The sequence below is a fragment of the Lepus europaeus genome, chromosome 9, assembly GCF_033115175.1.
Source record: "Lepus europaeus isolate LE1 chromosome 9, mLepTim1.pri, whole genome shotgun sequence".
Classification (NCBI taxonomy): Eukaryota; Metazoa; Chordata; class Mammalia; order Lagomorpha; family Leporidae; genus Lepus; species Lepus europaeus.
In genome coordinates this window covers 26,363,318-26,374,382 of record NC_084835.1, presented here as the reverse complement: position 1 = coordinate 26,374,382, position 11,065 = coordinate 26,363,318, and the positions used below count along the sequence as shown (strand labels likewise).

At 62.4% G+C, this 11,065-nt stretch overlaps 1 protein-coding gene across 1 annotated transcript; it reads left to right on the top strand.

Moving 5' to 3' along the window:
- On the top strand, positions 1-10,564 carry SEMA3G (semaphorin 3G). Its single transcript, XM_062201035.1, has 16 exons — positions 1-133; positions 1,523-1,683; positions 1,768-1,830; positions 1,963-2,082; positions 2,374-2,464; positions 2,567-2,683; positions 2,875-3,020; positions 3,170-3,284; positions 3,384-3,453; positions 3,670-3,814; positions 4,034-4,265; positions 4,357-4,448; positions 4,944-4,985; positions 6,451-6,679; positions 6,986-7,125; positions 8,192-10,564. The coding sequence occupies exons 1-16, from the start codon at positions 31-33 to the stop codon at positions 8,654-8,656; spliced, it is 2,331 nt and encodes a 776-aa protein (XP_062057019.1). The 5' UTR covers positions 1-30; the 3' UTR covers positions 8,657-10,564.
- The last annotated feature ends 501 nt before the right edge of the window (positions 10,565-11,065 follow it).

The following is an 11,065-nucleotide window of genomic DNA, read 5'->3' as shown; positions in this document are numbered from 1 at the left end:
AGGACCAGGGTGGCGGCTCCCTTTCGCAGCATGGCCCCCTCGGCATGGGCCATCTGCTGCCTCCTGGGGGGCCTCCAGCTCAGCGGGGGCAGCCCGGGCCCCGGAGTGCCCCGCCTGCGGCTCTCCTACCGAGGTACCGAGGTACCAGCCACAGGGTGTGCCCTGTGCTTTCCCATGCACGGGCTGGAGGACACCTCGCGGTCTGTCCCGCCAGCCCGAGGCACGGGGTCCCTCCCCAGCACAAGCTTGTGGGGGGCGTGGGCCTTGTGGCCCTACCCCAGGCTGCAGGCAGAGGTGGGGGAGACAGAGCCGTGCAGGGGAGAGTCTGAGAGGGCTGCTGGGGAGAGACCCCAAGGGGATGGGGCAGAGAGAGATGGTGAGCGGGCCGGGGAGTGGGGGCACAGAGGGCGCGCTGGAGGGTCTGTCTGGGCACAGCGGGGGCTCTTTGCCCAGAGTGGACAGTGGGGGAGTGGCTAGCATCCTGTCCCTGCAGGCCTCCCCTCACTCCCCAAGTCCCTCCATCCTCCTGCCCAGGGAGGGTCTCTGCGGCAGGGTCCCCTCTGCCCTAAACTGGACAGTGGGGTTGCAGCTGCAGCTGCGCGGTCTCCAGCAGCCGCTGTGAGACACAGATTCTTCTTGGGGAAACCAGAGGGGTGAACACCTTCCCCTGGGAGCCCCAGTCCGCGTGGGGAGACACTAGCTTGTTCTGGAGACTGACAGGGGAGACACTGCCCCACCGCAGAGTCTGGGAGGGAATATGGTCCTGCCCGGGGAGCTGTGGTTGTGGGCAGAGTTCAGGCTAGAAGGGAGAGCCTCAAATAAGCTATCAGTCATGGGGGGCTTCTTGGAAGAGGGTAAGTTTGGGGAAAGGAGTGGGTGCTAGGGCAAGATGCTCCTGTTCCCCGAGTTTCCAAGGGCTGCTAGCACCCCCTTCTCACCACAGCCTGCCCCTTGCCCTCCCACACCCCCTTCTCACCACAGCCTGCCCCTTGCCCTCCCATCACCTCCACCTCCCCAGCCAGAGGACTTAGGATCCTCCACTCCTGGACCAGTGTCCCCACCCAGCCCCTCCCATCTCTGGACCCAGCATGGGAAGTGCCTTTGGCAGAGAAAGTCCTTTTGGGCCGCAGTGCTGGGCTGGAGGCTGCACTTGGCCTGGCCATACCTGGTCTCCAGCACCCAAGCCCTTGCCGGTGTGCCCTCTCCAGGCTTCCCTAGCACTGGCCCCCGACTGCTGCCCTAACCTCCGCCAGGAGCTGTCTTCCCTGGGGACTGGGGACTGGGGGACTGGGCACAGCTGTAGGACCAAGGGCTAAAGAATGGAGGAGTGAGATGTGGGCCTGGGTGGGCTGGGGGGCTCAGAGCCTCCAGGCCCCACCCCAGGGTTGGCAGCCCTGGGAAAGAAGCATTCTCCAGCTGGGAGGGGGAGGCGGCTGGGGAGCGGCATGCACAGCTGGGACCCTCCCCCTCCAGGCCAAGCCGAGCCAGCAGGGCCTGACCCGCCTCCCTCTGCCCCTGCCAGACCTCCTGTCTGCCAACCGCTCAGCCGTGTTTCTGGGCCCCCGTGGCTCCCTGGGGCTCCGGGCGATGTACCTGGATGAGTACCGAGATCGCCTCTTTCTGGGGGGCCGCGATGCCCTCTACTCGCTGCGGCTGGGCCAGGCATGGCCAGACCCCCGAGAGGTAAGCTTGGCCCAGCGGCGAGGAGAGTCCAGATGGGGAAACTGGGGCTCTGAGCCCAGTGCAGTCAGCCAGGCTGTGTTACAGGTGCTGTGGCCGCCACGGCCAGGCCAGAGAGAGGAGTGTGTCCGCAAGGGGAGAGACCCTGTGGTGAGTGTTCTCTGAAGGGACCAGACCGTCCCAGCCCCACTGGACCTCCTTCCTATTCCCCAGGACCCCGGGGCCTGCCTGAGAGGCGGGGAGCCCCCCTCACCCTGGGTACCGCTCTCCTTTCTCCACCAGACGGAGTGTGCCAACTTCGTCCGGGTGCTGCAGCCCCACAACCGGACCCACCTGCTGGCCTGCGGCACGGGGGCCTTCCAGCCCACCTGTGCCCTCATCACGGTCGGGCACCGTGGGGAGGTGAGCCTGGCCCCCCACCCCGCCCCCAGGGCTGGGAGGCAGTGACATTTCCTCCCTGCCGCCTGAACACTTCCCATTGAGCCCCAGTGGGGACGGAGGGGCAGGGACCTGAAAGGCGCCTTTGTGCGGAGAGTGACCCCATTAGCAACGCCTTGCATGAGGGCACCTTCCCCCCGCCCCCCGCTCTCCAGCCGCACGCGATGGCACAGCCACAGCCGCAGGGTGGTGGGGCTGGGGCTTCTCTCCCAGCTGACACCCTCCTGCCTCCCACCCCCCACCTTCCCTGCCCAGCATGTGCTACACCTGGAGCCCAGCAGCCTGGAGAGTGGGCGCGGAAGGTGCCCGCACGAGCCCAGCCGCCCCTTTGCCAGCACCTTCGTTGGTGAGTGATACCCAGACCAGGGAGGGGACGGGAGGGTGGGCACGGGCCGTGGCCCTCCTCCCCTGACTCTGTCCTCCACCACCCCCCCAAACCCCCACTTAGGCGGGGAGCTGTACACAGGCCTCACGGCTGACTTCCTGGGGCGCGAGGCCATGATCTTCCGCAGTGGGGGCCCCCGGCCGGCCCTGCGTTCTGATTCCGACCAGAGCCTCTTGCACGGTGAGGCCTATTGTAGGCAGGGCCACTGGGGTCTGCCTCGGGGTTGGCATGGGGGATGCTGGAGGCGGGGGGGGGGGCATTCCGCTGCCTGGGTCCTGGTGTGCTGCTTTCCCTCCACATTGGGCCCCCCCCCCCCATCCTCCTGTCTTTCTCGGACAACCCCCTGACCGGCGTCCCCATCACCTGTCCAGACCCCCGGTTCATTATGGCTGCCCGCATCCCTGACAACTCTGACCACGCTGATGACAAGGTGTACTTCTTCTTCTCCGAGACGGTCCCCTCACCTGACGGCGGCCCGGGCCGTGTCACCGTCAGCCGCGTGGGCCGCGTCTGCGTGGTGAGAGCCGGGAAGAGGTGGAGAGGGTTACATCCCTGCTGCAACCCCTTCCCAGGCCCGCTGCCCCGCCCCGGAGCAGTGGGAGTGGGGTGGAGGCGCGGGGTGGGGCCCATCGAGTGGGACCCCAGGCTGACCCCGGTTCCCTCCAGAACGACGCGGGAGGCCAGCGGGTGCTGGTGAACCGATGGAGCTCCTTCCTCAAGGCCAGGTTGCTCTGCTCCGTGCCCGGCCCAGGGGGTGCCGAGACCCACTTTGACCAGCTGGGTAAGGGCGGGCCTGGGCTCTGGGGACGGGCAGGGTTCAGAGCCCCTGGGCAGGGGCAGTGGCGGTGGCCGTGATGGCTATGCCCCTTCTGTGTCCCAGAGGATGTGTTCCTGCTGTGGCCCAAGGCGGGGAAGAGCCCAGAGGTGCATGCGCTGTTCAGCACTGTCAGGTGAGCAAGGCCTCCCTGCACCCCAGCCAGGGCCCAGCCCCCACCCCCTTGGCACCTGCTGTCAAGCCTCTGACTTGCCGCAGTCCCTGCGTCAGGGACCTTTGCCTCCGTGTCCTTGTATTTTGGAGTCTCTGCTTGCTACAGGCACTGTCACCCTCTTTCCTGCCTTCCCACCCTCGGTGGCCAGCCTGGCCTGAATGTCCCTGCCCTTGGCAGTGCCGTGTTCCGGGGCTTTGCTGTCTGCGTGTACCACATGGCAGACATCTGGGAAGTCTTCAATGGGCCCTTTGCCCACCGAGACGGTCCTCAGCACCAGTGGGGACCTTTTGGGGGCAAGGTGCCCTTCCCCCGCCCCGGTGTGGTGAGTACGTTCGTGGGTCAAGGAGAGGTCTGAGGGAGGAGAGGGGGAACAGCCCCATGGGTGTGCCTGGGATGGGTTCTGGGGGCCTGGTCCTGGAGGGGTGTGCTGAGTAGGGGAGAGCCTCTCCCACAGGGAGGGCGGGCCATGGGGGTGCAGCCAGCCTGGGCAGAGGGCCACCCAGGACACATCAGGCACCCCCTTTGCTGCTGCTACCCACAGTGCCCCAGCAAGATGACCGCACAGCCAGGACGGCCCTTTGGCAGCACCAAGGACTACCCAGACGAGGTGCTGCAGTTTGCCCGCACCCACCCACTTATGTTCCGGCCCGTGCGGCCTCGGCGTGGCCGCCCCGTCCTCGTCAAGACCCACCTGGCCCAGCAGCTGCGCCAGATCGTGGTGGACCGTGTGGAGGCTGAGGACGGGACCTACGACGTCATCTTCCTGGGAACCGGTAGGAGAGCTGAGCAGGGGCTGGCAGATGCGGGGGGCAGGTGGCCAGGCCGGCCCTTCCTCTCGTGCCGACCCCTCCTTCCCTGCCCCAGACTCAGGCTCTGTGCTCAAAGTCATGGCCCTACAGGCTGGAGGCTCAGCTGAGCCCGAAGAGGTGGTTCTGGAGGAGCTGCAGGTGTTCAAGGTTAGCAGGGGCCCCTGGGAGGCCTGAGGTCTGGGCCTGGCTACAGGGCAGCAGGAGCGAGCCCAGGAGCAGGGACCTGGGGCTGCAGCTTCGATCCCTGGGAGGCGAGTGCCCGTCGGCACAGCCCTGCCAGGCTTGAGTCATGCTGAGGAGGTGGCTGAGACCCCAGTCCCCAAAAGGTTCTGTGGGCCCCTCTGTTGACTCAGGCAGGGGCTGGTCTGTGTTTGGAGGACAGCCAGGACTTCTGGACTGCTGGGGAGCGGGGCTGTGAGAGGGGATCAGCTGGGAGGCTGACTTGGACGAAGGTCCTTTCCTGGGACCTGGCATCTGGGAAAGGCTGTCCAGTACTGGTGGCCACGGGGCACACTGACCCTGGCTGGGAGATGGGGCTCCCATGCCTGGGATAGGAGGAGGCTGAGAGCAGGGATGTGATGGAGCTTGGGGAGCTGGGGGGCTGTCCCACCCGACCCCATGCTGAGACTCCTCCCACCGCAGGTGCCAGCTCCCATCACGGAGATGGAGATCTCTGTCAAACGGGTAAGGGCAGCTGACTCCCCTCCCCACACCCCCTACCTGCATCCTTGGCTGCCTCCTTGGGCACCACCATAGTCCTCTGGAAAGCTGCGCTGAGGGCCCGGGGCCAGTGGGCCACTGGAGGCACAGAGGAAGCCAGGCCATGTTCAAAGGCCGGCTCTTGACAGAAGCGAAAAAAGTGCTTAAAAATAAAACCCAAGTTTAGGGTTTGTTTTTTTGTTTTTTTAAAGATTTATTTGTTTCAAGTGCAGGGTGACAGGCAGAGAGAGTGAGTGAGAAAGGGAGAGAGATCTTCCATCCTCTGGTTCTCTCCCCAAATGGCTGCAACAACCAGGTGTGGGCCCAGTTGAAGCCAGAAGTCAGGAACTCCATCCGATAAGGGTGCAGGGACCTGAGCACTTGGAGCATGTTCCACTGTCTTCCCCGAGGCACCAGCAGGGAGCTGGATGGGAAGCAGAGGAGCCGGGACTCCAACCGGCGCTCTGATATGCCATGCCGGGGTCAGTGTCACAAGCAGTGGCTTAACCTACTGTGCCACAACACTGGCCCCCAGATTTTAAGTCAAATAAAGGAGCTCTTTTTTAGAGACCTGCTATGTGTCCTTTTCCAAGAGGCAATAAGAGGGCACCTCAACAAGCTCATGGAAAACGGAATTGAAAGATGTTTACTTTGGTGCAAAAAAAAAATTGCAATCCATGCATATGGATTTTGTGTATTATGAGAAAACCATACATGGATTCATAAACTTTTTTGTAGTTAAGTACAAAATTCTGTTCCCCGTGAACTTTTCCAAGTACCCTTGTACCATCTCCTCCAGTTTATCTTTGGGTAAATCCCAAGTTCTGAACTGGGACTGCCTAAAGCAAGGTGCACCTCTGAAGTCTGAGCCAGTTGGGTAAAGGCACTGGGGTAGAGGAAATAGGTCAGCAGTAGCGAGCGCCTGGAGAAGCCCCTTGGAAAAAAGACGAGGCAGAGGCGGGGGCAGGTGTTTCGTGCAGTGGTTAAGGCCCTGCTCGGGACAGCCGCATCCCCTGTCAGAGCCTGGGTTCAGTCCCAGCTCCACTCCTGATTCCAGCTTCCTGCAAAGCGGCAAATGATGGCTCAAGGACTTAGGTCCCTGCCAACAATCTGTGAAACCTGGGCTGAATTCTGGGGCTCCTGGCTTGGGCCTGACCTAATCCAGGCTGTTAGGGAGTGAACAAGCAGAAGGAGGCTTGCTCTCTCTTTCTCTCAATTTTTTATTTACTTATTTTCATTTCTTTGAAAATGAAAGAGAGAGAGAGAGAGAGAGAGAGAGAAAGGCCCCAGGCTAGCCCTTCACCCTAGCCCAGGGTCTGGTACACAGCAGGGGGTGATGGATAGTTTTTACTCTTGTGAACAAATCCAGGAGGTTCTGGAAGTTCTGGCTCCCGAAGGGGCAGGAGTTTAGGGAGCCTGCTCACTGCAGGATCTGCTTGTGTCTCTCTAGCAAATGCTGTACGTAGGTTCTCAGCTGGGTGTGGCCCAGCTGCGGCTGCACCAATGTGAGACTTACGGCAGCGCCTGCGCTGAGTGCTGCCTGGCCCGGGACCCGTACTGTGCCTGGGATGGCACCTCCTGTACCCGCTACCGCCCCAGCCCTGGCAAGCGCCGGTTCCGCCGGCAGGACATCCGGCATGGCAACCCTGCCCTGCAGTGCCTGGGCCAGAGCCGGGAAGGTGAGTGGCAGCAGGTGTGGAGCAGGGACTGCCCTCCTATAGACTCCCGACTCAGCCTGTGGCCTGCCCTCACTCCTGGGACAGTGGCCTCAGACTGTTCCTGTTGCAACAGTCCTCAGTTTCCCTGTCTGGGCAGCTCCCGTCAGTGCGTGGGTGCAGAGTCTTTGGACACAGTGACGGGGGGGGGGGGGTGTCAGGTCCCTGTCACACTGGTGGCATGGTTCCTGGGCTGTGGGAATCAATTTGTGACCCTGGGGGCCTAGGTCCCCTAATTCCAAACTTTGGCCAACTTGCACTTCTCCGCAGACGAGGCTTGGGGACTTGTGGCCACCACCACGGTCTACGGCACAGAGCACAACAGCACCTTCCTGGAGTGCCTGCCCAGGTCGCCCCAGGCCGCCGTGCGCTGGTTCCTGCAGAGGCCAGAGGATGGGGGGCCTGACCAGGTGAGTGAGGACCCTGTCCCAGCCCTGTGTGTCCTCAGCTCACCTCTGTCCCTGAACCCCTGGAAGGTTCCACCTAAGAGAAATGTGTCTCTGGCCTCTGTTTCTGCCATCTGGCAGGGGCGGGGGCAGGGGGGGTCAGGCCAGTCCAACTGGAACTCTCCCTCTCTGAGAGGCGGGGGGAGAGGGAGAGCCAGGTCTGGGCTGGACAGGAAGACCCCCTGTTCACATGTACATGGCTCATCTCTGGCAGGTCTCAGTTCTCTGACCACTGGTCCTTGCCCGCCCCCCATTCTTGGCCCCATACTTCCCCCTTGGAGACCAGCTGTCTTCCCAGGCCCTTTCCTCCCCACTCTGGAAAGAACCGCCAGCCCCAGAGATGGCTTCAGTCTGGGGCCCGAAGCCCCAGATGGTGTGGGCTGGGCAGGGTGAGGAGCCTTCTCCCACAGGGCTGGGGAGGGGAAGGAGTCGATTGCAGGAGGGGCTCGCCCTGCAGCTTGGGAACCGGGGGAGGCCGGCCTTGGGCCAGCTGTTGGGCTGGGCACCAGGAAGACTCCCAGAGGGTGGAGGAGCAATAAGATGGAGTTACACAACCCTAACCACCCAAGCCGGCCCCCCACAGCCTGCACACGTGCAGACAAAAACTAAATGGGGCCCAGGCCACAGACTGGCTGGGATGAGAGCAGCCCTTCTGTTGCCAGCACCCTATGGCCTGGTGTGAGCCTGTGTGCATGGAAGGGGACAGAGTGGAGGGGCGTCCCCAAGCCTGGTCCTGAGGAAAGCAGTGGACAGCCTCCCAGCCCCTATGCCATGGGGGGCTGTGCACCAGGCCCCTGGAGGCCAAGCTTGGTGCCCCAGAGCTCCAGCTGTGGGAGAAACCCATCAGCCAAGGTGGTGCAAAGCCCTAACTGCGGGCCCTGTCCCGGGAAGGCGAGGCCCTGCCTGTGGTTAGCTTGCGGTCCCCCCCAAGAAGGGGAGAATGGGCAAGGGGAAGAGCCCGACACCTGGGCCCTGACAGGGGCACACGTGGAAGAGCAGAGATGCTGATGGCTGCCCCCTCTCCCGGCAGGTAAAGACGGATGAGCGAGTTGTGCAAACAGAGCAGGGGCTGCTGTTCCGCAGGCTGAGCCGCCTCGACGCCGGAACCTACACCTGCACAACGCTGGAGCACGGCTTCTCCCAGACCATCGTCCGTCTGGCCCTTGAGGTGATCCTGGCCACGCAGCTGGACAGCTTGTTTCCGCGGGAGCCAAGGGTAGAGCAGTCCCCAGCCCGGGGCAGCCTGGCCTCTTCCCCGCCCAAGGCCTGGTACAAGGACATCCTACAACTCACAGGCTTTGCCAACCTGCCCCGGGTGGATGAGTACTGTGAGCGCGTGTGGTGCGGGGGCCTTGGGGAGCGCCCGGGCTCCTTCCGCAGCCGGGGCAAGCAGGCCAAGGGCAAGAGCTGGGCAGGGCTGGAGCTGGGCAAGAAGGTGAAGAGCCGGGTGCAGGCGGAGCGCAATCGGACTCCCCGGGAGGTGGAGGCCATGTAGGAGCAGCCGGAGAGGGGTGGTCAGGATGGGCCAGGGGAGCCAGAGCAGCCCCTGGCATCTCCCACCCAGCCAGCAATGGCAGGGGAGGCCAGGATGCCTGATTGCCACCCACAGGAAAGACCAGGGGCCCCATGGAAGGGACCTGTGCTCCTCTTTATGCTCTCAGTCCCAGGCTGGAGCCGGCACCCTCTGGCTGCTGGCAGCCCCCAGGGGCCCTGCCATTTGTTCTGAGATGGCTGACTTCCGGAGTACATTTCCGGTTGTGCCCAGAGGCAGAGGGTTGGGTAGTTTTTTCCCAGCCTGGTGAACAATGGCCATTTCAAGTGACTCTTAACATGGGTGGTGGCTCTAAGGAGGCCCTGGGCCTGGGGCCCTCAGGCAGCCAGAAGAGGTTAGGGTGGCCTCTGATCTAGAGCCTGTTAAGGAGAGCCCACCCTGGAGGGGCTGGAGAGGAGAGCAGCCATGCCCAGCTATCTCGGTGGCTCCCTGCTGGGCCCACTTCTCTTTCATCTCAGAATCTCCCAGGGCCTGTGCCTTGGGCTCTACTTTATAAGCCAGCGAAGGAAGGAGGTCCCACAGCCCACCATGGCCCCACCATCAGGCCCACAAGCTGACCCGCAGGGGCAGGGTGGGTTCAGAGGATATCATCCCTCATCGGTGCATCCTACAGGTGAGAGAGGGCAGCTGAGGCAGGCGGGGCAGGAGGACACGGCTGTCTCAGCCGGGGCAGTGCAAGCACATGGGCTCGTCGTGTGGAGGCTGTGCCATCTGCAGCCAGTGCTCAGCTTCGAGGCGGGAATGAGAATCGAGAGGTGCTGGAGATGAAGTGAGAGTGGGAAAAACCCCCAGATGGGCTAGGGGACCGAGGAGCAGGAGTCCTTAGGGGATCAAGGTGGCTTTAGGATGTTTCCAACTCCGGAATCTGTATTTTCCATTAAGTAAGAGCTGCGCACGGGTGGTTCATTTACCCAGCCTTTGTGTCTTCTAAGGGAAACAAATGTAAAGGTGAAGAGCCATGAAGAGCTGTAAGTCCTGCTGTTTCTGGGAGTGCAGGGAGTGCGGTCACCATCAGCAGTTTCCTGGGCCGGGGAGCCCTGATGCGGGGAGGACTAAATGAAAAGACACTCCCGGCCTGCACAGGAACTAGGCAGTGACGCACAAACAGGAGGGAGACAACGCACCGGGCTTGCAATTCCCTCCAAGAGGAAGAAAGGAAGGAGGGGGAAACAAGACAGGGCTTCCTGCCCCACTGAAACTCCAACCCAGACAGCTTTGGGAGTCCAGTCCCCCATCCTGGGTGCCTCCACGGTGCTGGGATGGGAAACAGCCCCACAGCTGCTCCCCTTTCATTGGGCAGCAAACCCCAGGCACCCAGATTAGCCTGATGCTACCTTGAGACTCCTGCAGTAGGGTGCAGCCTGCAGGGAAGGCAGAGGTCAAAGCAGACAAGAGGAGGAAGGGGTGGGCGAGCTGCAGAAGCGGGGAAGGGCAGACGGAGGAGAGTGCAGAGCCCCTGCCAGCTCTGCCTTCTATTCCAGGGAAGCAAGAGGAAAAGCCCAGGCTCTCAGTGGCCCTTGGGCTGGGCCCAGCTAGGCAGGGTCCTCTGGGGAAGTTACCCTGGAAAATGCAGGGAGAAGGAGCAAGGGATCTCAACAGCACCTGGGACCCTCAGATGGCCTCTTGCCTCTTCCCCGGGAACTGACTGATCTGCTCCCAGAGCTGCACCGCCCCCCCCCCCCATGCCTGGATCCTAGTTCTGGGGCCTATGGCTTCTGTGTCTCCGGAGCAAGCTTCCCCTAATTACTATTGTTATTTCTATTGTCATGATGGCCCTGAGCTCTGCTGAGGAAAGCGGAAGCTGCCAGGAAAGGGACGGAGTTAATTTTACAACAAGTAATTATATCCGCATTGTATCTGTGTGTGTCTGTACTGAACTGCCTGATGTCAACTACGGGAGCTGCAAATACAGCCTCCTTCCCTCCCCTGCCTTGAGGAGGAGGAGCCACTCTGCGAGGGGACTGGGTGGGGGTGTGGGCATGGAAGGAGTCCGCCAGCTTTGTCTAGGAAGCTGAGACTGATCATTAAATTAGGAAGACCCTGCCCTGTGGGCTTGTGAAACTGACCTTCTTGGAACTTCCAGGAGGATTCTGAGCCAGAAAAAAGCAGCGCTGGCAGGGGGCAGCGGGGCATGGAGGCAGCTCCCTTTTTCCCAGTAACAACACTGCAACACTTCCCTCCTGCCCGCCTTCATCCCCAGCCACATACCAATGTATATTAAGGCCGCTCTGCTCCTGCCTGCCCCTGCCCACCCTCAGCCTGGGGAGGAGGGGAGGCCCCAGGAGTCTGACCCGCTGGGCACACTGCACAAGGCCCCTCTGACACTGGCTACCATTGCTCCCGGCGGCATCA

Bases quoted from the DNA above. Each gene is read 5' to 3' on its own strand.
- SEMA3G (XM_062201035.1), top strand. From the start codon at position 31: ATGGCCCCCTCGGCATGGGCCATCTGCTGCCTCCTGGGGGGCCTCCAG. The intron at 2,083-2,373 runs GTGAGCCTGGCC...TTCCCTGCCCAG, and splicing joins CGGTCGGGCACCGTGGGGAG to CATGTGCTACACCTGGAGCC. The intron at 4,449-4,943 runs GTTAGCAGGGGC...CTCCCACCGCAG, and splicing joins AGGAGCTGCAGGTGTTCAAG to GTGCCAGCTCCCATCACGGA.